General features: G+C 42.2%; 1 protein-coding gene across 5 annotated transcripts in view; it reads right to left on the bottom strand.

The window, feature by feature from the left end:
• pacrg (PARK2 co-regulated) overlaps positions 1-25,466 on the bottom strand; it is a 154,900-nt gene that overhangs the window by 112,688 nt on the left and 16,746 nt on the right. For all 5 annotated transcript variants that reach the window (XM_080294086.1, XM_080294082.1, XM_080294084.1 and 2 more), the window contains exon 2: positions 15,224-15,358. In XM_080294086.1, coding sequence (XP_080150212.1) covers positions 15,224-15,358 — 135 coding nt within the window. The remainder of the gene's footprint in view (positions 1-15,223; positions 15,359-25,466) is intronic.

The following is a 25,466-nucleotide window of genomic DNA, read 5'->3' as shown; positions in this document are numbered from 1 at the left end:
ATAAAAAAAAGTTCATAATCCAAAATATAATTCGAAATTCTTGACTTGTTAATAATGCTAGATCGACCTTCCTTAGGGCCCACAAAAGCAAATTGCAAAACAAAAAACTAAATACACCTTAGACTACTGCTTCCATTGGAATTCAGAGGGTAAGTAGCAGCCAGGTGCTGATAATTAAATGCACTTAATTAACTGATCAGCAAGTGTGAGTGCTCCTGTAAAAGCAGAAATTCTGGCAGCTTGCTCGTCTGAAGCATTCATGTGTGTCTTGACACAATTGCACAATCTTCCCAGGAGTGGACACCCCATCCCATCCTTTCCCATGTTTGAAACTAAACATAGTATTTCCGTACAAACACCTCACACCAGCTGTCAAAAAGGTGGGTGGAGGGGCGATTGTCCAGAGCTCTTTTGTAGCCAAAGAACTTGGGCACGTTGCAGTCATGGAGTTGACCATGAACTCCTCTGTATACAGGTCAAAGATCTCGAGCAGCAAATCTACCACAGAATGGCTGAAAAAAAAGAACCAAGTTGTTGCAATGGCCCCTTTTTCAAAGCCTAGACCTCAACCTGATTGAAATCCTGTGGTGGGACCCTAAGAGACCTGTGCATAAATGAATGTCTGCAAACTTCAATGAAGCGAAACGAAGCTCTAAAGAAGATTGGGTAACAATTCTTCCGCAATGTGAAATCACGATAACGTCATAAAGAAAACAATTACTTTATGTTATTTCTGGTAAAAGCAATTCTCTAGACTACTGATTCATGGGGAGTATTCAGTTTTTCACCAGACTGCAGAGGGTCCTATCAAAACTTTCATATGACTGTAAATGGCCAGTGGTTGCCAAGATATCTTACTCTGCAATAAAAATGCAATACAAACAAACTGACAGAAGGACAGAGAGCCAGGCTGAAAAACAAATAGGCCAACACTGAGAAAAGGGCATAATAACTAATAACAGTGTTTAGTTGTCTTTAGAATATCAAATAAAATATCATCACAGACTGCATTTAACAGATAAAAGTTGCCCACAGGTTTTTACAAAAGTGTTTTAAGAATTTAATTTTCAGCATTTTGGCTTTAACAATCTTAGTTTTTCAAATTCAGACTAAATTCAGACAAAAGGCTAATATTACTGAGAAATCAGCTGAGGCTGGCTAAATGACAAATTATAACAAATTATATATATTTTTTAAATGGCTCAAATAATCCTGAGTAGAAATCTGAAGAAGAATTCTGAAACACTAAAGATGGTGGCTGTCCTGCCCCTTTTTCCACAAAGCTAATCAACAACCAAAATGGCAAACATAAAATGCATCAATCATACTGTTGCACTGACATGCACGCAGAGGAAGTTTAAAATCATTTCAGAAACCAGAATAGTAGGAGCATAACTTGAGGGGGAAAGAATATAATAAGAATTCTATAAATGCAGACCACTGAAATTACACCCAAGCCTGGTTCTGCCAGACTTTCCTTCTGTTAAAAAGGACTTTTTCATTCCCACTTTTGCCAAAGCTTTTGCTCATAGGCAGCCATCTGATTATTGGGGCTTTCTCTGTTCTCTTTTTGTAGGGTCTTTAAATTACAATACAAAGTGCCTTGAGGCAACTGTTGTTGTGATTTGACGTGATAAATAAAACTGAATTAACAACATACTACTTATAGATATCTATGGGTTAATGCCTTGCAAGCCTCATTTCGAGGAATGGCAGCTTTTGGCACTTTTCAGCCCTGGACTTGACCCTTGAATTTCACTCATGAAAGAAGCAATCTCCAAATGTCTGTGTTTACTTTACACTTGGTGGTTTTATTATCTTCTTCAAGGATGTGCAGATTATTTGAACTTAGTTAGAAGTTACCAACTGTCTGCATATGGCTCGGGTTATGCTGTTCTCATCTTCAAAAAAAAAAAAAAAACCCCGAAAAACTGTCTCTTAGGTCATTTTACAAACATGATATCGCTGCACTGATTAAGATTGCCATTCCATTTCAAAAGCTAACCTGTGCTCTGTGCTGGTGAAATGCTGGATACATGAGGTTAATACGGATACTGTAATACATAACACATAGCCAGGTTCCATTACCTTATGTCAGTAAACAGGGAAACATTTATTACATTTCAAACAGTTGCCAGTTTTACCTGTAGCTCATAGCAACAGCGAGGCTTTCCTGGTCATAAAGGCAAATTATTTCATTCTTACTTCACGAGGCAGGGTAGAAACAGATGTAGGCTTACTCATTGGGATGTCTGCATTCTTAGTGCTTGGCCTTTATTGAAAATATGTACTGGTTTAGTGAAGGCTAAAGTTCAGGGCAGACTGGGGTTAACTACCCTTCCCCGACAGCACAGATGAAAAAGTGATGCGCACAGTGGGAGGTTACTGTGTGTCAGTCTGCCAGCTAACACTGGCTCATTGGGAACCCGGCACGCTCCATTTAACTTCACAGGGCATCCATATAGTGCGTGCTCCCCCTCACACAAACACACACACGTCGAGACTCTTGCTCCCCCTGCCTCTCCTGCATGGCTTTGCTGGGTTCCCTGCCTCCCATACCCTTCCAGGAAAGCCAGAGTCACTCTGCCTCATTAGGGTAATTGAGACAGGTCCTCCCGGGACTAAAGAGCTGCTGAATTGCTACCCACTCGCGCATTTAAAAGACCACTTAATCAAGACCTTCTGTGTATGGTTTTATTCTCTTTCTTTCCCAGCACTCCCCTTCTTTTTCTCGTCATACTTTTCTTTCATTCCCTTTTTTCTTTCCTCGTTTCTGTCAGGTCTCTCAAACAGTGAGACGTCTGTGTGCTGCTAATTGCCAGCAAGGAAATGATCTAGGGAGTTTCCTTCCCTACTACTATGCAGTCCCTTGATACTGAGAAAGCATCTGGTCCGTGGAAGTGTGAATGGGTGACAGCAAAGAAAAAAAAATTGCTGACCTGTGGATGCTGTGAAGGAATAAAGGAGGGAGCGGGGGGGTTGACAATGAGTGAGGAAGGAGAGGAAAATCCACCACCTCAGCAATTCTGGAGGCCGAGCTGCTACGAGCTGACAAAGACACCCAGATTGTGGCCAGAGGTTGTCTCAGCGAGGCGAGGTGTGCCAGAGCACTCGCCATGTAACAAGTCAGATTTAGCAATACTGCTGGGTCAGGTCAGACTCAGACTGAAGTAAGAGTCACGGCTGCCACCGCGCTGCTGTCCTCTTCCATTGCTCATCCATCTGAACACAAATTACCGAACCTTCCCACTTTCGCTAAGAAATATAGACTGGAGTGTGTTTTGTGAGGGTGTGTGGTTGCACTTTAGTTACACACACACTCATAATCAGAATAAAATTGACAACCCGAAAGACGCCCGAGGACGGCTGAATGCTCAGTGTGTATTTTCTCTCAAGATTTGCTTACAATATTGTAGCCCAGGTAGATGAGGACAAAACAGATATGGTGTTTATCTGCTCCCAGGAAAAAAATGACAATGACAACAACTTATATAGCACAAAACAGAGGAGGGGGTGGGGAGGGTGTCACCACAGAGACCCTTCTCCTTAATCATGCCCTATTTCTTCCTCTATTTCTGCCTTTCTCGGTTACCTTTTTTACTACACCTCTCTTTTTCTTCTCATTTTTCTTCTTTACCCAGCTTCTGCTCCCTCCATTCCCTCTTATCAGTGACAGGCTGGAAACAGAAGCGAGATAAGGAGACGCCAAAGCCAATACAAGGTGCGGTGGTCGAACACCCGGGGAGATTAGTCATTGACATGTTTGTCAGTTAACAATGGCATACGTGCAGCTCAAACTGGTAAACGGGCACAGAAACAATGAGATGAATTTCTCCTCATAATGCATTATATGCCTCGCAACTTTAACAGCCAGATCCTGGCGCATAGTGTTCGTTCCCTGAGGTATGGTGGGACAGATTACTAAAACGGAGCTGCCACTGCATACCTTAATCAGTTCCTGTCACTCATTCACTCAGACAGACACACAAGTTACATTTACACGCATACATGAATTCAGCTGCATCTGCTTCTGATCTAAATAACAGAGCCCTTAACAGTCGAGTGAACCAACAGTTCTTTGTGCACTTATTTCCTTTGAGTATGTCAGTATTACTGATTGTCTGCTGTGGTGCTCGACGCTGTACGGATATAGCATAAGTTAAACATCATGCCCAAAATATTTTCGGAGAAAAAAGGTAAGCGGTATTTTCAAGGAATGATGATTTCATGCAGACTGCCTCTTTGAAAGTTAATGCACATGCAGCTGGAAATATCGCCAATTTGAGGCAATAGTTCAAATAGCGTGGAGAAGACATTAAGTTTTAACCCCCCACTCCCATCTCATCCTCCAGTTGAAAGAAGTCTTCTTCTATTTGTATTACTGTATGATTAAGGTACAGAGTTTTTTTCATGAATAAAATGTGAAATTTCTCTGTGGTCATTTAAAAAAAAATCAAGATTTTAAAAGAAACTATTTTTGCTTTTGTGTCTTAATACACTATAAATGTTTTCTCCTACTAGGGAACATTGTAAAAAAAAATTGTAGCATTAAAAATTCTCAAGACTGAATAAATATTTTGACCCTTGAATTTTGCCATGACTTTGCATGCACCGTACACTCCAGGTCAATGATGTGAATTGGTTGCACCCCAGAGCTATTATTTCTAACAGTCCACAGTCAAAGAACGCCACACTATGCTGCCTTTGATTGCAATTTTCAGTCCACAGGAATCAAGAGAAGCGATATTAGGCTTCAGAGCTTTCCTGTCAACAAAGAAAAGGAGAAAAGAGTGCGAACAATGTTTGTGGACAATAACAACTTCCGAAAGACCTAAGGCATTTCTCCCCTTATGCATTTCAAAAATGAAAAACATGTCCTATATTATTATAGGGCATTAAGTTTTTCAGATTAGCAAATATAAAAATAAATCTGCTAATTAGAAAATATAAAAATACATTTACTAATTAGACTTTCTTTTATTTTTTTGCGTAAACCATGTGAGATACCCATTAGAGAATTTCTGAATTTTTGAACATGTGTGTGGAGCACAACTTTAATGACTCTGCAAACAATATTTAAAAATTGTTATGATTTGGCACCACAGTTTCATGATGGATGGATAATGTTGGATAAGCTGTGTGCTAAATTCCTAAATTAAGTCTCCTCTGAGACTGACAGAGATGTATTCTCGCGTGTTTTAAATACAAATAACTGCTGCTACTTTGTCTTCTACAATTAAAGCCAGAATGTTCTGCACCACTTCTGCAGTAATGCGTGCAACGGTTTGTTGAACCCCATTTAGCTTACATTCACTGCCTTTCCCCACTTTTCTACAGTAATCCTACATTTTGGCTGCTAAGCGGTATCTTCATAGATAAAATTACTGCCCAAAGCTCACAGGAAAATTGCTCCTGTTTGACATAAAAAGCCCAACATTTGTTGAAGTTCACCATGACTAAATATATAATGCTGTTTTCAAATGTATGTCTTTTACCATGTCAGAGCTCAAGATGCTCTAATTTCCATTTTGTGATCCCCACAATATTGGTTGAACTTGAGTATGAATATGAATCTCCAAATCATGATCTACAAATTGCAAGAACATGAATTTTGTTTAATGAGCATTCTGACTAGAGTTTAAATTGATCAAACTCTGAAATATCTAAGGAATTAAAAGCTCTGGTCTCTGATTAACAGTTGATGAACATGTTATTGACTTTACCGCTGTTGAAGTCAACAAATAATATTTTTTTCATATAAAAGCGCAAAATGTGTTCCAAATGCAGGGTGCTATGCAACCTGCTTTCAGTCCCACTGGCACAGTGGGTATAAAATTAAGCCTATGTCTCCACACGTGTGACAGAATGGGTCATTCTAAAGAGCTCAATTAATTCAAGCTCGGTATTGTAATAGGAGGCCACCATTTGAATAAATCCATTTGTGAAATCTTTGCCCTCCTATATATCCTATATATTCCACAATCAACTGTAACTGGCATTAATGCAAAGTGGAAGGAGGCTTGGAACCACAGCAACTCAGCCATGAAGACTGCATAAAGTAACAGAGCAGGGTCGCTGAGTCCTGAGGCGCATGGTGCATAAAGTTTCATGGGGAGCAGCTTCTGTAGGTGTCATGTGCAGGTGGCCCAGTGCTTTTTTCCCCCCATATATTGTATTTGCAAAGAAGCTTTTTAAGGTATGAAGACTTGTAGGATATACTATGTTTTATGCACACTTTACTAAAGTGTGCTTGTGGGTTTCAGGTGTCACTTCCAGAAAAAAGTCCACAAAAGACAAAGGGTAAAGCCATCTTCTTGCACTTGCCAATTTAAATGGCAGTTAAATCAAGAGAATGGCCACGAGTCCTCTACTCCCTTAAAACGCTGACATTTAGAATTATTTCTGCTTTAAGGCAGTGAAGGCTAGATCAGAGCATATAGAAGCATATAGTAAATCCAAATCTTGTGTAATACTGTCCTTAAAACTATGAGGGAAAACAAAGGGCCTTTACATTACAGCACTGGTGATTGTGTCCCTCGGTTCCGCAAAGTTTCTGTTTTTCTCCCAGACAACTCCCGCTGGCTCAATTAACTATTGATCAGATTTGTGGAACCGAATGTAAATAATTAACAGAAGTGGAGATAGCATCTGCAGCCCTGTAAACAACTTCAATACACAGGCCTCTGTTTCTCTGATCAATAGGGCGTGGACAGCATGCACAGCAGCCACTGTGAAGACCTCTGCAAGGTGGCCATGGAAACAGAGAAAATCACATTTTTATCAGACATCGCAGCTGCGTCAGCAAAAAAAAAAAGAAGAAAAAACCCATCAACACCAAAGCAGTAATCAGGCCCTGGCTGTTTTATTGTAAATACAAGTGTAGGAAAAACATTATCTTCTTGACATTTAGATGTCTAATTAATTTTCTGATAGGTAATAGTTAAATGAATTTTGAAATCACTGCTGTTGAGGCCCCAAAGTGACTTTCGTATACAGGGACTACACTGAGAATGAGGTGGCCCCAGTAAAAATCTGTCATCCTTATAAGCAGCTCTGAGGGAAGAGATCCTGGTTATGCCCAACAAAGCCCATGTAAGAAAAGCTCCAACACTACAGAGAGAAAAGCAGGACGCTCTTTGGGGGAGCAAGTACTATATGGCACTGTTCAGGGGAACTGAGAGAAGGCCTCTAGGTAACCCTATTTGAATATCAATGCCTCCTGTGATCCACATCAAGGGCACTGACAGGGGCACCTCTATCTACAACTACCTCCAGCAGATGTAGGCGTGTGTGTATACGGATCACTCTGCGCAGTCATCAGCCACCGCATTATTCCAAGGTACTTTGTACAGTGCATTAATCACAGAGACCCCTGAGCGCTTCCATGGATCCAAATATTCCGACCTTGAGGTTACAAGAAAGACATTAGTCCTGATCCATTCAAAGTATTGGAGACAGGGAGGGGAGGAGAGGGAGGAGGCAGAAAAGCTTTCAAGGTAATGAAATTCTGCCATAATTTAAAGGAAAAGACTTGTGGGGACAAGCCAGAGCTAGAGTAAGAAAAAAAATTAAATTGGATTTTTTTTTTCCTTTCCCCCCTTTATTTTAAATTAGGCTTAAGTGCATGTGGGGGGTAGTTTTTCTTTCTCTTTTCTTTTTTTTTTTTTCAAACAAAAGCATGATAACAGCATTAACGTTGAGAATGAATCGAATCATTTCCAAACCAATTAACCTTTGACAGAATGGATGAGTGGACAGGAATAAGAATGGTGCAGGGGAGAGCGGGAGGAAGAGAGGGGTGGGTTGAACAGAGTGGGCAGCGTGTGTGCAGAAATATGGGCTTGGCAGGAAGGGGGCTAACATTTCGAGGTCACTCCTGACTTCAAGCAGGCAGCGAAGGGTCTGAGTGTAAAGGCTATATCTGACTAACACAGACATGCCAGTACTGTTGGCGGTCAGTCTGAATGGGGAAATGTCATATTGTCGTAGACATCGCTACTGGAAGAATGGCGAAGAAAATCAGCACCAAAAAGGAAAGGTGGACACTGAGGAACGGGGAGGACATTGGTCCCTTCAGTCTTACCTTCTTCTCTGTCCTGGCCCGCCTGACTGATTATAGAAGGGGTCTGCAGTTAACCCCACTTATTCTTTATGCTGGCTCACACTCCCTCTCTACCCCAATCTATCTATTTCTATTCCTCCCTTACTGGCTCGCACACAGCTGCAGCCGGTCCATTAAGTTAATTAAAGGCTCCATTTTGAGCTGGAGCCCGCTAGCAAATACGAGTGCCAATCAATAGATCTCTGGCTTATTTTGTGGGAGGGAGGGGTAACGGTGCCGGTGCTGCATTCGGGGACATGATTTGTAGCCTTGGCAGACACACCATGTCCCTCTCTGTCTTGTCCTCTGTCTCTGTCTAATTTGGTAGCCACCCTGCCCGTACCACAATCTCCTTCCCTCACTTCACTGTGATGTCATCTATCACCTCCCTCTCCCGTCTTTACCCCAAGCTATCCATGGCTCTTCCCATCTGTCTAGAAGGAATCACAATCCTATGTTTCCCTAAGAGAGTGCGTGGGCATTTGTTTTAGTCACCATCTGCACAGGGAAGCCAGCTGTGTGGGGTTGCATCTGGTGCTGGAGGCATGGGAGGCTAGGGGGGAAGACAGTAGCAGGGCCGGGATCAATAGGGTGTCCACAGGGATGATGTTAGCTTGGAGACGAGGAAACGAGCAGTGGGCCAAAGGGGAAGAGATTCTCAGTGACTCCAAAGATCACAAAAATGAATTAGAAGTTGATCGAGCCACTCTAAGACATAATCAGAAAGGATTTTTGAAAGTATTTGTAAAAATATTTGCAAAGTGTTTGCAGTATTTGCAATTGTGACATTGTCCACATAAATTTGTCCAAAAGTGCATACATTTCAGGAATAGAAACCAGAAAATTACATAAAACCAGGTTAAAAAACACTGTTCAGTTTTGTTGACACATTAAGCTGAATGCTTTTACAGAGGAAATTTTGGAAATAGCGTTTATCACTTAGAAATCAAACGTGTTATAAATAAGGTGGTGAACAGTATGCAACAAGCCTCTCTGTAAAAACTGTGGGAATATAAATGGGTATAAAACTGGAGAGTTTAGAGTAAGTGGTGCTGAAGTGGACATTTGTGGCTCAGAGTCTGAGAAAAAATACATTTTGAGATGACATCCTTTAGAGATATGTATTGTTAAAATGTATAATTTCACTGGAAACTAAAAAAAATGAATAACAAACATCACTATGAAACATCTCCAGATAATTTCTTGCATTGCATGATTTCTAAATATTTATGTCTAACCATGCAAATAGTAACTTATTAAATATGTACAATCCAGCAATTTTCTTAACTACTTAATTTAGGGTCTCAGGAGAGCTGGAGCCCTTCCCAGCTGACAGGTCACCAGTCAACTGTAGGCAAATTATGCACTGACATTTGTGAACTGAAAAAGCTCAACAGACAAAGCCCAGTAAAATATAATACACATGTGAATTTTGGATTTCTTTAATTTTATAGCCCAAAATTAAACAGTGCATCTAAAAACAATGTTTTTCTCCTTAATATTTTGGCTTACATTTGCATGGCCATACCTCTGAGTCCTGTATAGGACCCAGAGGAAGGACCAAAGAGCTAAACAGCTTTATACTGAGTCATATTGTAAGTCATCTTCTGAAATAAAAGTATCTCCAATGATCCACCATTTTCTCCCAAAATTCATTTTTCCTATTGTCTCGTATCACAGCAAGAGTGGAAGGCCCACAGGCTAAACAACCATCATCAGCTTCACGCGGCGTTCGTCTGCTATGAGTAATGGCTCAGGGCGGCAGGCGGTGTAGCAGTTCAAGATCCACAGACAAGCTCTCTCTCTACTGGATGCCTCCATTCCAACAGTTCCCCTCATTCCTGCAGTCACACCAGCAGCATGGAAGTGGTGCAGCTCATCGGGCTTCTTCCCAGCAGTCATTCGGCAATTCTTTCCCTCCAGGGAGGCAGCCCATGCACATCTTGATGGTTAGCCAGCGTTGTTGGTTGGAGGCCTTTTCCTTCCACCTCCTTCATCTACTCCTCCTTTCTCTTCTCGTCTCTCATTTTTCAGCGAGGATGCATGCTGCTTTTTCCACTTCTCTAATCTAAACTCCCTCTTTCTCTCTTCTCTCTTCTCTCAGTGAAAGCCCAGGGGGGCTTGTTCATATTCTCTCCTCTTATTGTGTTTCATCTCTTTCCTTATGACACAGAACTATCCCCCCAGAGTATCCAGCTTTCAGCCAGGGAGCTGTAGAAAACGCATGGTTAACCCCATTTTATTCTGTCTATTCAAAGGTTCCCTGACAAAGCTCTAGTGCCCACAGCAGATAAGACATCATTGCCAAGGAGCAGAAAGGGAGGTATGGTATGTATTCACCAAAATTAAAGAGAAGGTCATTTTCTGCAAAAGGAGCAGTATTTCCAAGCAAGATGTTGCACCATAATGTGCATCTTAAAAAACAATGGAAAAGCCCACTTGCTGAAGCTTATTTATGAAACAGCTGTTGGGGAAGTGCTTTGCTGCCGTACTTCTGGCTGGGAAAAGTATTTGCTCTTAGATGGGTTACTTTAAGGTTTCTAATGTCTGAATAAAACTTCAGTGGATAATTTTAGCATCATGCTACAGTAACCTTCTGTCAATGATAATCTGAGACATGAAAACTATGAATCATGTAATAGCTAATTTAGGTGCGAGACAGTGGAACAAATGCCATAACCTTACTGCTGGTGCACACGCAGACTGTGTTTCACTTTGCTATTAAATAAGTGAAAAATCACTCGAAAGCAGTAGTTTACTAAATTGACTCCCAAGAACAAGAATACACCGATAATATGTAATACAGCTGTCAAAAAGAGGGGGTCATCAACTATAAGGTATGACACATAAAAATGCAAATAGTTAGATGGTATAAAAAGAGGATGTGCAGGGAGGAAGGCTCCTTTCCACTGCTGTATCTGCAATGACCTCATCTCTCGTGCACCCCACTCTTTTTCCCGTGCTCTTTTTTCATTCTCTGTCTATCTTTCATTTGTATCAAGCGCGCACTCCCACTGCATCTCTCAAGCACATGCACCCTCATCCTCGGTCACCCTAACCACCTCATTTCTCCAGCCCTCCCTCTTCTCCAACTCTCACTCTGTGCGTAATTCAATCATCCCAAGGAGATGGATATCCGTCCCCTAGGAGCGCTTACGCTCTCCATTTCCTAAAGCGCTTGATCAGATTAATTGATTGTCCCCTCCCCATACCCACCACCAGCATCTCTGCGCCCCCTTATACTGGCCAAAGTCAGTGTGGTGGCGGAGGACGAGCAGAAATCCGGTTTGCATTGATATTTTTATAAAATGGCTTTTTCCTGCTGCCCCTAAACAGGCCTTGGACAAAAGGGAATAGATAAAGTAGATGGGCTGGGAGAGGGGAGGGGGCTGACAAGCATGATTTAAAAAAAAAAAAAAAGGAAAATAAAACAACAACCTGGAAGCATACAAGAGAAATACAGAGCTGAACATAAGATCAAGGGACAAGATAAAACAGATAAGCAATCAATGAAATGAAATATACAAGTCTGTTTAGGGGGTTTATAGTACATGTGAGGTGAACGCGTGTGCATGTATCTGAGTGCCACGATGTCTGCCTGTAAGCCTGCAGAGCACAGCGGAGGGTAGAGATGGGGAGTCAAACCAAGCCCCGCAGGGAACGCGGGAAGACCTCAACTCATCCATTATAACTGAGAGCCAAACGGCTGCCATGTCTCCTGATTGCTGAGTCCCTGTGGAGCTCTCTCTCTCTCTCTCTTTGTCTCCCTCTCTCTGTTCCCTCTCTTTCTCTGTCGCTCTCTTTTTGGCACCAGGGATCGCTGTAGATTACACTGCTGTTCCAGGCCTTTGGCTGCTACGTTATGGCAGTGGCCAAATACAAGCACAAACCATACAAGCACTCATGCACACACACACACACACACACACACACACACACACACACACACACACACACACACACACACACACACACACACACACACACAAAACACGGCACACAAACACACAGGCACACAAAAACACATAGACAGGGATAGGAACTCGCTCGACACTCTCTTATCTACCTGCCGCACATGTTCCCCATACGTGTAAAGCTTTTACCTGAGCGCCCCATTACAGCTGAGGCTTTTACCTCTGGAGAGCCAAATTACCTTTCAGATACAACCTTCCCTTTTTCAACTTGCCCTTGACATTTGGTTCACTTGCTTTCCCCCTGAACATATAGACTCAACCACACATTATAAAGCCATACATACACCGGCAAGCTACACATACAGTCACAAAGCCACACGTCTCTGTGATCATAATGGATCACCCGTGCCTAATAATTTCCACGCATTTATAAGAAGTTTTGTTCTTCAGTTAACCAACTACTCCTTAAAAACCCAATTACACACTTTTTAAAATATGAACATTAATTTATATGAAGACCTGTTAAATTATTTGGTTGGTTTGGAGCCCATTCCCCTGTGAGTGAACGCTATAATCTGCAGTTATGCACAGCAGTGCTCACAATTCCACACTGCCCGCCCAGCGAGATGTGGAGGAGAGTTTTATCTATTGAGTCACTCTTGAAGAAAGCATTTAGTGAGTGAAAGAGACATTCTTTTAGCGGTACTTGAACCGACTAAAAGGAAAGCATGAGTGAATTCTGGTCTGACATTTCACAGTTAACAGTAAAGAAGTTTCCAAAAGTCAAAAACACCAACCTGCTTTATTTCACAACCATGTGTAAAAAGTAAGTTAGAGTCTCCTCTCTGAATTCTAACTGTCAAAGGAGTCACATGCATTGTTGTAGCATAAAAGTACTCTAATTAGCTGGCTAAATAGGGAAAATCCAAGTTCTAATAAAAATGTAAAAACAACAACAACAAACAAACAAACTAAAACAACAAAGAAGAAGAGGTTAAAGGCAAAATCTGAAATATTTTTTTTCAAATAAGCTTCATGTTCACGATGAACAATCGCACAAAAATGTCTGATCACAGGAGCAAAACTGGGAGTAGTTATTGTTTTATTCTGGATTTATACACGTAGGAAAACCAGTAGTGGGAATAGCCCCTTCTTCGCTGCCACGTAGCAATGTTTCGGAAACAAAATGTGTTGCCAGTAAGTTATGACATATCTGATTTTCCACCAGAATATTAACTCGTGCAACTGCCTACAGCCCCAGCGCCGGGCTACTACACTGTAAGAGGAGAAATGTTAATAACGTGTAGCTGGTGATTCATTGAGAGGCCAGTAACACATGCTGCTCACCCTGCTGCTCAGAAAGACTATGACTATGTACTGTAAGTGGAAATAGGGGAAAAAGGAACTACCTGTCTGCACCTTTACAAGCGAAATGCTGATATTGATGGCAAAGATTTGTTTGGCTGTGCATGAAGCCTGTTTGTCTATTTTGTGGTCAATTTGAGAAGTGAGTGGCGTTGATGTTTGCTGCTTTGCAGAGGTAAATAAGCATAAAAAAATCTTTGTAGGGGGCTTGAACTGCTGACCTGAATGCACAGACTAATCAGCTGACAGTAGAAGCTGATATGTACAGCATACACATATATGCTCACAGTCTGTATACATGGGCACACAAGCTAAATAAACATACCAGTCATTTTTCTTTGCGAAAGGCTCTCTCTGTTACTTACCTTCCCCAGACTTTTTATTTGCTAGGGGGCTGTGTTTTCAGACCGGGATTGATCCTGAGCTGCCGTCTTGAACCCCTGCCCCGAGGGCAGCTCAGTGCAAACACGCAGCAACCCCTCTCCACTTACTCCGATCATAGCTGCACTTTTTGTTACAGTATACCCACACATACAGTGCAACATGGGCTGCCTCCAGTAAACAAGAGGCTGGCTAAAATGAGTCATATTCAGCAGGTTTCCCAGACATGGATTAAAGCTAGTCCTGGACTAAAAGATCACTTCAGGAAAGCCAAAACGAACATAACCGCCAAAGATGTTTCAAAGTGCAAGCCCTAAGTGTGAACGAGCACCCAGGAAAACCCTTCTCTTACCGAGGATTTAAAAAATGATGAGGCTGTGTGTAAGTGCTGGGAGGGAGGATCAATAAGCATAACAGCAGCACTGAGTATGACAGCAACAATTACATACACCACATCCCATTTACTGAGTGTTTTTTTCATCGGCAAAACACAAAAGAAATCCATTACTTTTTTTCCAAACACATAGATTCATTTGAACACTTTACATAAATAATTCATTCAAAGGGAGATGCTTTTACAGTGTTTTCACCTGAAGACAGACAGCTAACTAGCAAGAAAGCTCACTCACTCACCCACCCACCTCTCCTTCTCCCTTTGAAGTAGGAAAAAAAGAAAGAGGAAGGGGGCATAATTTTCTTGATTCATTTATCATTGCTTACTATGAATAAATGCCATTAAGCATAGCGGCTGCATGCAGTTGTGAAGTTATGGAATAGCTGGCAGCATAGTGGGAGCTGAAATAAAGCAACATGGTGATTAGAAAAAAACCCCCAAAATGCATCAATTCTACCCACGCTGCAACGGTTCAGAGCGGAGTGTTGAAACACACATATACAATAAACTTGCAAATGCATACACAGTCACTCCCTGAGTTTTTGCTGCGACTGCCCTGAGTTCCTATGGAGTTTGTGATTGATGGATTCTCTGACTGGTGCTGTGGGACAGGTGAAGCCTTTCGAGTGAGCTAATCTACACTGCCTCCTACAGGATAACAGCCCACACTGGGCCCGTGAATATGTGAGAAACTGTCATCTTCACCTCAGCCGAGTCGATAATGATGACGATAAACGGTGTTTGCACAGCACTTATCAAGTCTTCAGATTCAACCGTCACATGTATTTGACAGCAAGGATGGTTTGAAACGTTAGACAGTGCAAAAAAAAAAAAAAGACTTTAGTTGTATTTCATTCCAGAATTGAGATTGTTGGGGTTATTATCAAAGGATGGCCTTGCTGAGGTTGTCAATACTTTAATTTGCTGCTATTAGCTTTGTATTGCTCCCAAAGGTTATTTAAAGTATCTTTTTTTTCTGACATACAGCATTACAGCCTTTGCTTCAATACATTAGATTGTGAAAACCACAAGGATAAGTCATCTCTTATCAGAGTGTAGCGTCCCTACCTTCCATGCAATACTGTTCCCTCGGTTTTCATGTTTCACTGCAATCGGAAGCTCCCCACGCTCGTAGTATTTGCGGAATGTGCTTGGTTTGGCAGGGCACTCATGAAAAACCCTGGAAGCTCTGGGACCCACCACCTGGTCAGGCAGAAAAGAGAAAATGGTAATTAAGAGAAAGGAGCAAAATAAAGATTTAAACAGAAGGAGACATGCACAGTGAGTGAGAGTGTTGTTTTATGAAATCAGAATTGACTGTGTTTTCTCCTACAAGAATAGAATCACTCCCACTGCCTTTTCTTTAAAGTAATTCGGGGAGACACATGTGCCTGCTTTTCTGCTCCTCCAAGGAAGGCAAAACACAGAGCGAGTGTGTGCGTTTGTGTGTGTCTGCATTGGCCATGTAGCCAGAGGCACTGCCAGAGGCATTGTTAGGATCATCTTTTCTCTGCCTCCATATTGGATATGTGCTATTACTGTGCCACTGAAAGCCAATGGGACTCCTAACACATCAGCCAGAGTGTCTGCCACTATTGCTGTGGGATCCATTGATGGTGGCGCCACATAAGATATGTAAGTAAATGCAACACCCCTACAAAATAGAGCAAGTAGAGAAAATTTTTTTTTAACAATTTCCATGTAGACCTGTGCCGGTGGATGATGATCTCTGGGGACTGACCATGCTTGGTGTGATTGCAGATAGCTGGCCAATCACAGCAACTTTCCCATTAATCCATTCAGTTAAGATTATCATTATTATTATCAGATTAAAATGAAATTTAATATGCCTGACTGTAGTCATTTGTGACAACGGCGTGGACACGCACGGTAACACGCTCACACCTCTGCGATCTTTGATGTGTTCCCCTCATCTCAAAATGAGAGACAACAGCCTTTCTGTCCTGTGTCTTTACAGAGATGCTAGTTTAGCCCAACTACTAAAGTTTGTTCCACCGAATGTGTGTGTTTGAAAGAATAGTAAAGAGTTTTATCACACCAATATAAAAACAGGCTGAATGACTTAGCGGTACTATAGACCTAAAGACAAATAAGCATAAAAAAGCCATGTTTAATATTATGACTTTACATGGTCTTTCGATATTCATCTGTTTATGGTCACTAATTACAATAGACTGAATTGCTGAATAATTCATCTCTGTATGTGAATGGGGCTCTCCTGCTGGTATATCCTCACGTGTTTCTCATCACGCTGAAAGTGGCAAATAATCTCCCCATGGTCTTTCTCTGTTTCTCTCTCTGTCTCTCTCTCTATCTCTTTCTCTCTCACACACACACACACACACACACACAGGCTGTGTGTGGGTTTTCTTGTGTTTGGGCTACACACTGTGTATTATAGAGGGTGGGTAGTGCTACCATAATGGGTAGAGATTAAAAACATCCCCCTCCCTGGCAACACTAGCACTGGGTACTGGTGATCACACAGGGGGGCGATAAGGCTATGAAGGAAATCGCCCCAGCTCTAGTCCCATGTTACAGTACAACTGGGAAACAAGAAATTGAACTTTTTCATAGCCTGTTATTGTTTTCATAGGTGACACATATTTTGGGGACTTCCAAACATCATCTCAGTGATATGAGTGAAGAGACTATTTCAGCTGAAGCAGCTAGATTTGTTAAATCTTACAATAATGATCGCCGTATATGTATGTGTTTGTATGTATCCTGTCTTTCTTTTATTGGATGGGCAAATCTGAACAAAACTAACAAATACTGTTAAACAACATCTGTAGGGTTTAAAAAAAATGTGTTATGATTCCAGATTTTTTGATTTTCATATATATTATGTTCATCTCATTACCTCCCCTGTGAATGGTTCATTTTTTGATTGCATTTGTTTGTTTATAGTTAAGACTAAAATATTACACCTTTGCAACAACACAGTGTAGTGGATGAATGGCAGAAAGCCAGAGTCACTATTTTCCCCATCTGTGTCCCTTGTGTGCATTCCTTGCCATCTGTGTCACACTGCCACATGACTGTCAGATGTGTGGATGTCATTAATCCTCAGATTACCACTCTTGGAGGAGCTGAATTATGCCACAGAGACCCACACACAGAAAAGTGGGTCTGGGATGCGTTATCTTCGGCAGGACATCCTCAGATGGCTGTCCAACTTGACAGATTTTAAAGAGGATCCGAGCTATTACATGCTACTCAAAGTTTTCATGTTACATCACTCGCTAGTGTTGCCTGTTGGTGACTTGAGTTCAATTTAAATACTAGAAGGGCACTAGGAGAGCGTATCCTTTACCAAGGCCATTGAGTTCACCAAGCTTCACGAATTTCAGCCTGGTAGGTTTTGCATAATCTTGCTGACAGACAATCATCGCGATCGTGGCTCAAGAGTTGGGAGTTTGCCTTGTAATCGGAAGGTTCCCGGTTCGAGCTCCTCCTCAAGTTGTGTCCTTGGGCAAGACACTTCACCCGTTGCCTACTGGTGGTGGTCAGAGGGCCCGATGGCACCAGTGTCCGGCAGCCTCGCCTCTGTCAGTGCGCCCCAGGGCAGCTGTGGCTACAATGTAGCTTGCCATCACCAGTGTGTGAATGTGTGTGTGAATGGGTGGATGACAGGTTGTGTAAAGCGCTTTGGAGTCCTTAGGGACTAGAAAAGTGCTATACAAATACAGGCCATTTACCAAACTGCACCGAAAACATACCTCTGCCTGGCTCTCGCTTCGGAGCAGGACTATAAAAAAATTACAACTCCAAATGTATCTCAGTAAAACTGCCACCAAGGAATGATGCAACGTGGATCAAACTTTAAGCTGCGCGTGCAATACGATGTAGTGGGTGCCAGGATCAATAGACTCTGGAGAAACAAAAAAGAGAAACTACCGTGAGGGACCCCAGGTGAGTGTCGTCGAGCGCTCAGTGCATTTAAACAGCCCTAATGCACCGTGGGATTGCAGCACAGTCATTTCAAATGAATCCGTTTGGAGCATTTGTTTACCATGCCAGGGAATACTGAATAATATTATGCTGATTAATAGGCACAGGTTTGTATACCTGCAGGAAAAAGACAACCCAAACAAAATGTCTGTGACTAACAATGCATGTAAAACACAAGAAAAGGCACTCTGCAGTACCGTTGCTCTACTAGTCTTAAGGAATCCCAGCAAACATGTATACCTATTATCAGGCTGTTATTTTGAGTTTAAACTCAGTTACATTACCATAAATGTTACCTATCGTTTCGAATAATCCCATCAACAGTGCCCTTATAAAGAGACTTTTCCTTTTTATTAGATTCAAAACCAATTAGTCTATAATTGCTTGGATTGCTTTAACTTAGCATTTTCATGAATAGAAAGTGTCAGCTTGCCTCATTAGAATTTTATTTCTGCCTTGTCACATCACATAAGTTAATACAACACTGGGATTGTTGTTTCATTTAGACTCTGAAGCACACACCACTATTATCTGTTTGCCTTCTCTCTCTCTTTTTTGTGTGTTTTCTCATTCTCTTCATTGTTGGAGTTTTTTTTTTTTTTCCTTTTTTCCAGCTGAGGAAATAGCTGAGGAAATAGGAAGCTGTAAGGCTTGCAAGATCACTGCTGCTCCAGCCTGCAGGAGTGACAAAGCCCTCATATCCAGGTAGCTACGGCGGTGGTTGAGCCACGCTGCACGGGGAGGCTAAAAATAGCTCAGACTGTCCAGCGAGGAGAGAATGAAGCCAGACTGCATTGACTGGCTGAGCAGCTTTTATGGTCAGGAATGATGACGCTGCAGTCAATTCAGTGGCCTGTGTTCATAGCAGAGGTGTTGCAAGCTTCAAAGTCACCTCCCTGTTTTCTCTTCAATTATCATCACCGGCAGACAGTTCACGTCAACATTCATATGCATGTGTGCATATGAATGTTGCCAAACACAGAAGCCCCTTCCCCTTTGTTGCTGATGTAGGCCACCATTCCCAGCAGCTTACAGAGAACTATAAGAGGAATAGCGTTGTGGGGAGATTACCACCTGCTGTCTTCCAGATGTCATTCCTGTTATTTGCCTGCTGCTTTTCTGCCATTTTTCAGAAGTGTTTCTAAAGCTTTTGCATGCTGTGAGGAAACCCACAAAAAATAACTAGCCACTAACTTTGTTTATCTCAATTTGACTCCTAACATATACTCTATGAGGAAAGCTATACAATCCTCACTTAAGCAACTTAAGCAACGTCTATGTGTGAGAAACTCTGTATATCTGCGAAAATGTGTTGATAAATTGTAAATATTAGCCTGGTCTTTTCTTCATTCTGTGATTTAGGTTTATCTTGCAATCAAAGTAAAAATAGTCATATAAGAACAGGATTTGATGTTATAGAAAATGTGAGAAACCTTCTTTGCAAACCTAAAATCATCCCTGTTCTAAAACACTGGCATAAACAGAGAAAAAAAAAAGAAAAGGCAGACAACTGCACAAGAAGATAACCTCCCGCCCTTCTGTAGAGGCCATAAAGAGAGTCTGCAAGACAACAGACTACAGAACAGAGAGAGGTGGTGTAAGGCAATAAGTGTCTGTTTTGTGTGCCCCTGGAGCACATATCAGAGAGTCATAACAAGGCAGTGCTGGTCAGATGAGCTCCAGGCTGTCATTTCTCTCCTTCGTCTTCACTCTGCCTCCAGATCTGTTTCCTCCCTAATGCTGTTGTCCGCTCCAACTACATTCACCGTAAACCTGGCTGCCGTTAGAACCACCGAGGCAGTAAAGCACAAACACGCGCTCGCACACCACACATGCTGAGTTCCCCACGGGCAAGCCGAGCAGAGGTGTGATTGAACAGCAGCAGGGCCTTGTGCTCCTGTCATTTATAAAGGTGTCATCATGAGAAACAGAGATGCTCCCTCTAACCTTATTAGTATGGTTCTCATAATGTTGACATACAGAGTGAAGTCGAGCACCCAAAAACAGGCAATATAGCAATATATGCGATATTGTATATTGTATAAAAATTATTTCCCAAGACATTTCTCAAATGGAGGTTATTTTGGTTCAGGAGTATTATCATTTTTCCTTATCAAATAATCAGAAAAAACAGGAAAATGCATGGATGCCTGTCAAATAAGCTGACGCACTCATGGGCTTTATTGTACACAAAGCAATCGTGCTTACTGTTGCATCGCCTCTCAAAGGGCCGTTCTGAGCCGAGAAAAATCCCAAAAATGAGAGATAAAGGTGACGCATGAGACAGCTACTGAAAATGCTGGAAAGAACTGGAATAAGAAAAACCAGAAAGACAGAGAAGAATATACGGGATAGAAGCAGGAAGCAGGGGAAGGAGATGGAAGACTTGTGGATATGATAGGAAGAGGGAGACAGGGAGACAATAGGTGTGGCTCATCAATTCTGAGGGTGAGTTCAGCATGGCGGGGCTGCCGCAGCGTGTAGGTGATCCATCATTTTGCCTGGGCCTTCAGCTCCACCGCTCTCTCACACCTCTCCATCTCCAACACCACCTTAAAACTCCCTTGAATTCTTCTGATAGATGTCTGGTGAAGGCTTGTCAATTATTGACAGCTCAGGATTGCCTTTGCTATTGCACTTCTTGGAATTCCTGAAATGTGGCTCATCTCCCATCACCTTTCTGCAATTTGCTGGGGGGAGAAAGGTATTTTGCTGCCTTGCATTTGTATGGGGAAAAAGGTGCCACTGCAACTTGCATCACCTGTTCACTGAAGGGAGTTAGGTAGTTGCTAGCTTTCTCACTTGCTCTTTCTCTCTCTCTGAATTTCCTGAGTGAGAAGCTATTGAAACCTACTTCCATGCACAAGGCCGCTATTCCCGATGGAGGGTGCGGGGTAAGTGAGTCACAGAGGATGGAACAGAAAGGCAGAGGCTCTCCTGATAAGGTCAGCTTGCACATCACTGCCACTGGCAACAAAATTAGCTTGGTTTTTTTACAGAGCATTTTTCGCCGCCATATAGCCCAGCCGACTGCCTGCCCGCTGGTCACAAGGGATGCGACGCTGGGTTACACATGCATACTTTAGTCTGAAAATTTAAATGAGCAAGAAGACAAAATAATGGAGGTATTTAGGCTGTTAGGGAGCCAGTGTTACACAGCCATGTCCAAGCAATCATTCAACACAATATTTCTGCTAACTCATTCCCTCTGCAGGGCAAAGCACAGACTGGTGGGAGGCAGATTCCTTTCAGAAGAATAAATGCACAATATTTGTGCAACACTTCATTAATTTCTCATGACCAAACAGCAAGTGCAGTGAGTTTCATTATGTGCAGAAATTAGCCGTGTTGCGAGAGACAAGGTCGGATGAGAACAAATGGGTAAAGCGGCCTCACTGGACGGGAAAACCACAGACTGATGAAAGGTAACAGACTCTTTTGTTCTGAGTCACAGGTACATAGAGGTGCTGCTTTATTGTCATTGTGTCACAGGCGTTTGCGTCAACGATATTGTGCACACAGGCACAAGGGCAGGGATGTTAGTAATGAAAAATGACGACACTGCAAGGTAAAGACGGCACTACACGCCTCATGTCACTACAAAGACACGAGGATGAAACAGGTGACAGCCACCTACTATTGAACTGTGCTCGAGAGGGACAACTTTAAAGAAGAACTTCAAAAAGCATCGTCAAGCATTGAAGAGCGCCCCACTGTTTTCTGTCTCCTCTAGTTTAACCCCATCACTTAAAAGAACAGCACAGACACGGGGAGACGTTAAGGGGATGTGAAAGAAAGAGTTTGAGGTAGGAGTGCGAGAGGACGAGTGTAAATGAAAGAGGAGCTGTGCGAGGGAGAGAAAAGAGAGCGAGCGAGACAGAGCAAGGGAGAGAGAGAGAGGGAGGGAGAATGCCCTGAGTATTTTCCATCTTCTCTGTGTGGCCCACTTATCAGCCAGGCAGCAGGGCAGCCTTGTGCTTACGGAGCCCTATTGGATGATTCATATCACCAAACCACAGTTGAGATGATGGCACACAGTGAATAAGCCTGCATGGAAAAGGCAGAAAATGTTAGCTCCTGCTCCTTGTTAAGTGAATGGAAAACCAAATGCACTGAGCCTGGGAGGTTAAACTTTAGAAAGGAAAGACCACATGAATACTTATGGTGCAACACATATGCACAAGAGGTGTTGAACCCACATAAACCGTCATGCAGATGGACTCAAACAACTTTTATTTAAATAGATCTTTTAGTGCTACTTCTCATTTTTGCACTTTAGTGATTGTTTCATTTGTTTAGCAAAATACAGAATGATAAAGATCAAGGGTGCAATGCTGATCAGACTGATGCAGATGATTTTCTGAACATTTAATAATACAAGTGTTTTAAAATGGAAGGCAAACAAACAAAATTGGCCAATATCTGTATCATCCTTTCATCTGTTTTCCTATTCACTTATCCAATTCAGGGTCTTAATGTTTAGTATTCCTTTTCATGTTTCATGTGTTCATGTTTCAGTATTAATGTCCTTTTGACTACTTCCCATTTCCCACCTATGTCTAATGATCAGTCACTCCTGTGTGTGTATATATAGAAATGTCTTCCCGTTTGTTCTCTGTTTGCAGTCTGCTGAGCTACTTTGTTTCTGCTCCTTTGTTTGTGCATCCCCTTGGTGAATCTTAAGCTCCTTTTGTATGTTTTGAACTCCTGTTTCATGTTCAGTTGTGGACTTTGTTAAAGTTTTGATTGTTGCAACATCAAAATGAAGGGCTTACATTTTGTTCACTTTGTTTGCATCCGTCTCGTGCATGTAGGGCCACTCCAGCTTAATGCTGACATTTTCTAGCTATTTATTTCCACCTGTGTGCCACTTTATAAATGTTTGGATCCTTTGCTCATACCAAGGCTGCTGGCTTGTGGCTGGCTCTGAGTTGTGTATGTGTTTTAAATGTATGAAACTCATAAACAGAAATATATGAGGCATCCCAGCCGGTCATCCGGCTGGATCAAGCAGCTGGAAATCAGCCATTCCCTCACAAACAGTTTACCGTAAGTCACATGACTGCATCGACTTTTACGTAACTGAGTCACTGTGACCACATCATTACACACACATACATGGAAACAAGCATATAAACATCTCTGTAAGACAAGCTGACTTTTTTTTTTATTTCTGACTGTTAAAAGAGCAGGACATGCGCTGATCCAATGCTGTGAGTTTACAGCTCCAATCAGTAACAACACCTGAAGGTATTAAAACACAGCTCAAGGCCGTGAAATTAATGACATACACAAGAGGACCTATAGATCCCTTCCATTGCCACTTCTGCTGCCGAGAATCAGGAATTTGACTCTCCTTCCAGTTTTACTCACTGAATAACTAGCTTCTTGTCAATAACCATCCTCATAACTGCATTTAAAAGAGGACTAACTGAAAACCACCTCACAGAAACTTAATGTTCATGAACTCAGTATAACAACACGCTTGTTAGTTGTGGCCAAAGCTCAGAAACATCTGCATGACTCATCCAGAAGTTTAAACCTAACCGCGTGTCTTATTTGCAGGCAGTAAGAAGACAGCCACTTCAGCAGATAAGGACGCATTAGTGGAAATTAAATAGCCAACCAGGGAAATGCTGAGATGTGCAAGAAGGCTAGAAGAAGCCTAAGCTAGGAGATGAGGCGATTAATGGTGAGACCAGCCAACAGGTAAACACAGGTATGACCACATACTTTAGAAAGGGAGCGGCATGTTAGCGGTGGAAGGGTTATCAACAAACCTCCGGGGGCAGGGACAGGAAAAGAACAGACCCAGAGCAGCAGGAGACCATCGATTTCACCACAGAGATGCAGACAGACAGCCATAAAGATGAGACAGGAGAGCGCAGGTCAGTCTGCAGCTTCATCCACAACACACCACAGCCACATACACACACATTCCCAGGTGTCACAGGTAGCCCAGCACTGACAGATCCCTGAGGAGCATTGGGAGGCGTGAGGAGATAAGCAGGCTGCACATGGTAAGCGATACAGGTTCTACCTCTGATATGGGAATATTGTTTAACACTGAAGAACATTATCTAGGTGATTAGTATGTATTGCAAAACGAACCCCAGGCCCTTGGTCTTATCGCAAGCCCAGTGTGACTTTCTATTCCTGGAAATCAGTCTTGCTGCCTGTAAGGCCGTCTGTTAGAAACGAAGCTGGAAGTTTGCTTACAGAGACCAGAGGTCTGAAATTTGACCTTTATACAAATTAAAGGGAAGAAAGCACACTGAAGGCTACATCACTGCGACCAAACACCCTACACGGTCAGCTTGCCAAAATCAGCTGAACTCATCAAGTCACACAAATGCATCTTAGGCAAAAAGTTTTGTTTGGGTTATAGACAGTGAAAAATAAAAGACCAGAGGGCTACTATTGTGACCTCCTGCAAAGATACTTCTTTGAATGGCAGTCCCTCCAATACAAAAGAAAAAAAAAACATTTTGCTGCCCAAGTGCCTTAAAAACAGGCACTTCTCCATCTTCTCAAATCACACACTGAGCTTGTTGCTTCAGCAGCTCTCTCAGAGAGAGAGGCGGCACTTTTAGTTGAGCTACAGGGAGGCAATAACACATGCAGACAGTCAAACAAACAAACAAATAAAAAGAAACTAAAGCAAAGCCATACCTCAAAGCCTGCTGTGCCAGCAACACCTGGCTTTTGAGCTGATTTATTCAAAAAACACGATTTCTACTAAAGTCATAGAGATTTACTTCAGTATCATTCTCTTACAGTGCGATCCATTCATCTAGCTACCCACCTTCTATTCAATCACTCCTCCTACTTCTCCACCTCTTGCTCTGCATTGCAGGTTGCTGATGCTCTGACAGTGAAACAGGTGTCTAAGCTATTAGTATGAGTCTTGCTGCGCCACCTCCTCTATCTCACACCTTTGATGACAGGCATAAATCAAGGCTGTGTGAATGAGGAATAGTAAATAACGGGTTTGCTACAATAGCAAACTGTGTGCCTCCAGTCTTGTTCTCAAACACCAGTGATTTAGCTTACAGTCAGCATAAAAGATGTCAGAAACAAACCACACCAGCGCAATCATTGAAGAGATTATTTTCCTGTTCATTTAGCAACAGCAGAAGTTCAATCTGAGCAGCACATTCTCCTCCACTCATAAAACACTTACCCATTATGGGATGTGCTACGTCATCCTCTCCCTCTTGAATTTTATCACTCTTCTATATCTTTCCCCTCAACTGCCTTGAGTTTCCTCTCATAAAAAGGCTGCCTGACTCTCCTTGGCTTGAATTTTTATGTCTTTCTCTGGCCCATCTCAGAG

The sequence above is a fragment of the Astatotilapia calliptera genome, chromosome 19 (assembly GCF_964374335.1).
Source record: "Astatotilapia calliptera chromosome 19, fAstCal68.1, whole genome shotgun sequence".
Taxonomy (NCBI): Eukaryota; Metazoa; Chordata; class Actinopteri; order Cichliformes; family Cichlidae; genus Astatotilapia; species Astatotilapia calliptera.
The sequence above is the reverse complement of the archived record's forward strand: the minus strand, read 5'-3'. Positions and strand labels throughout refer to the sequence as shown.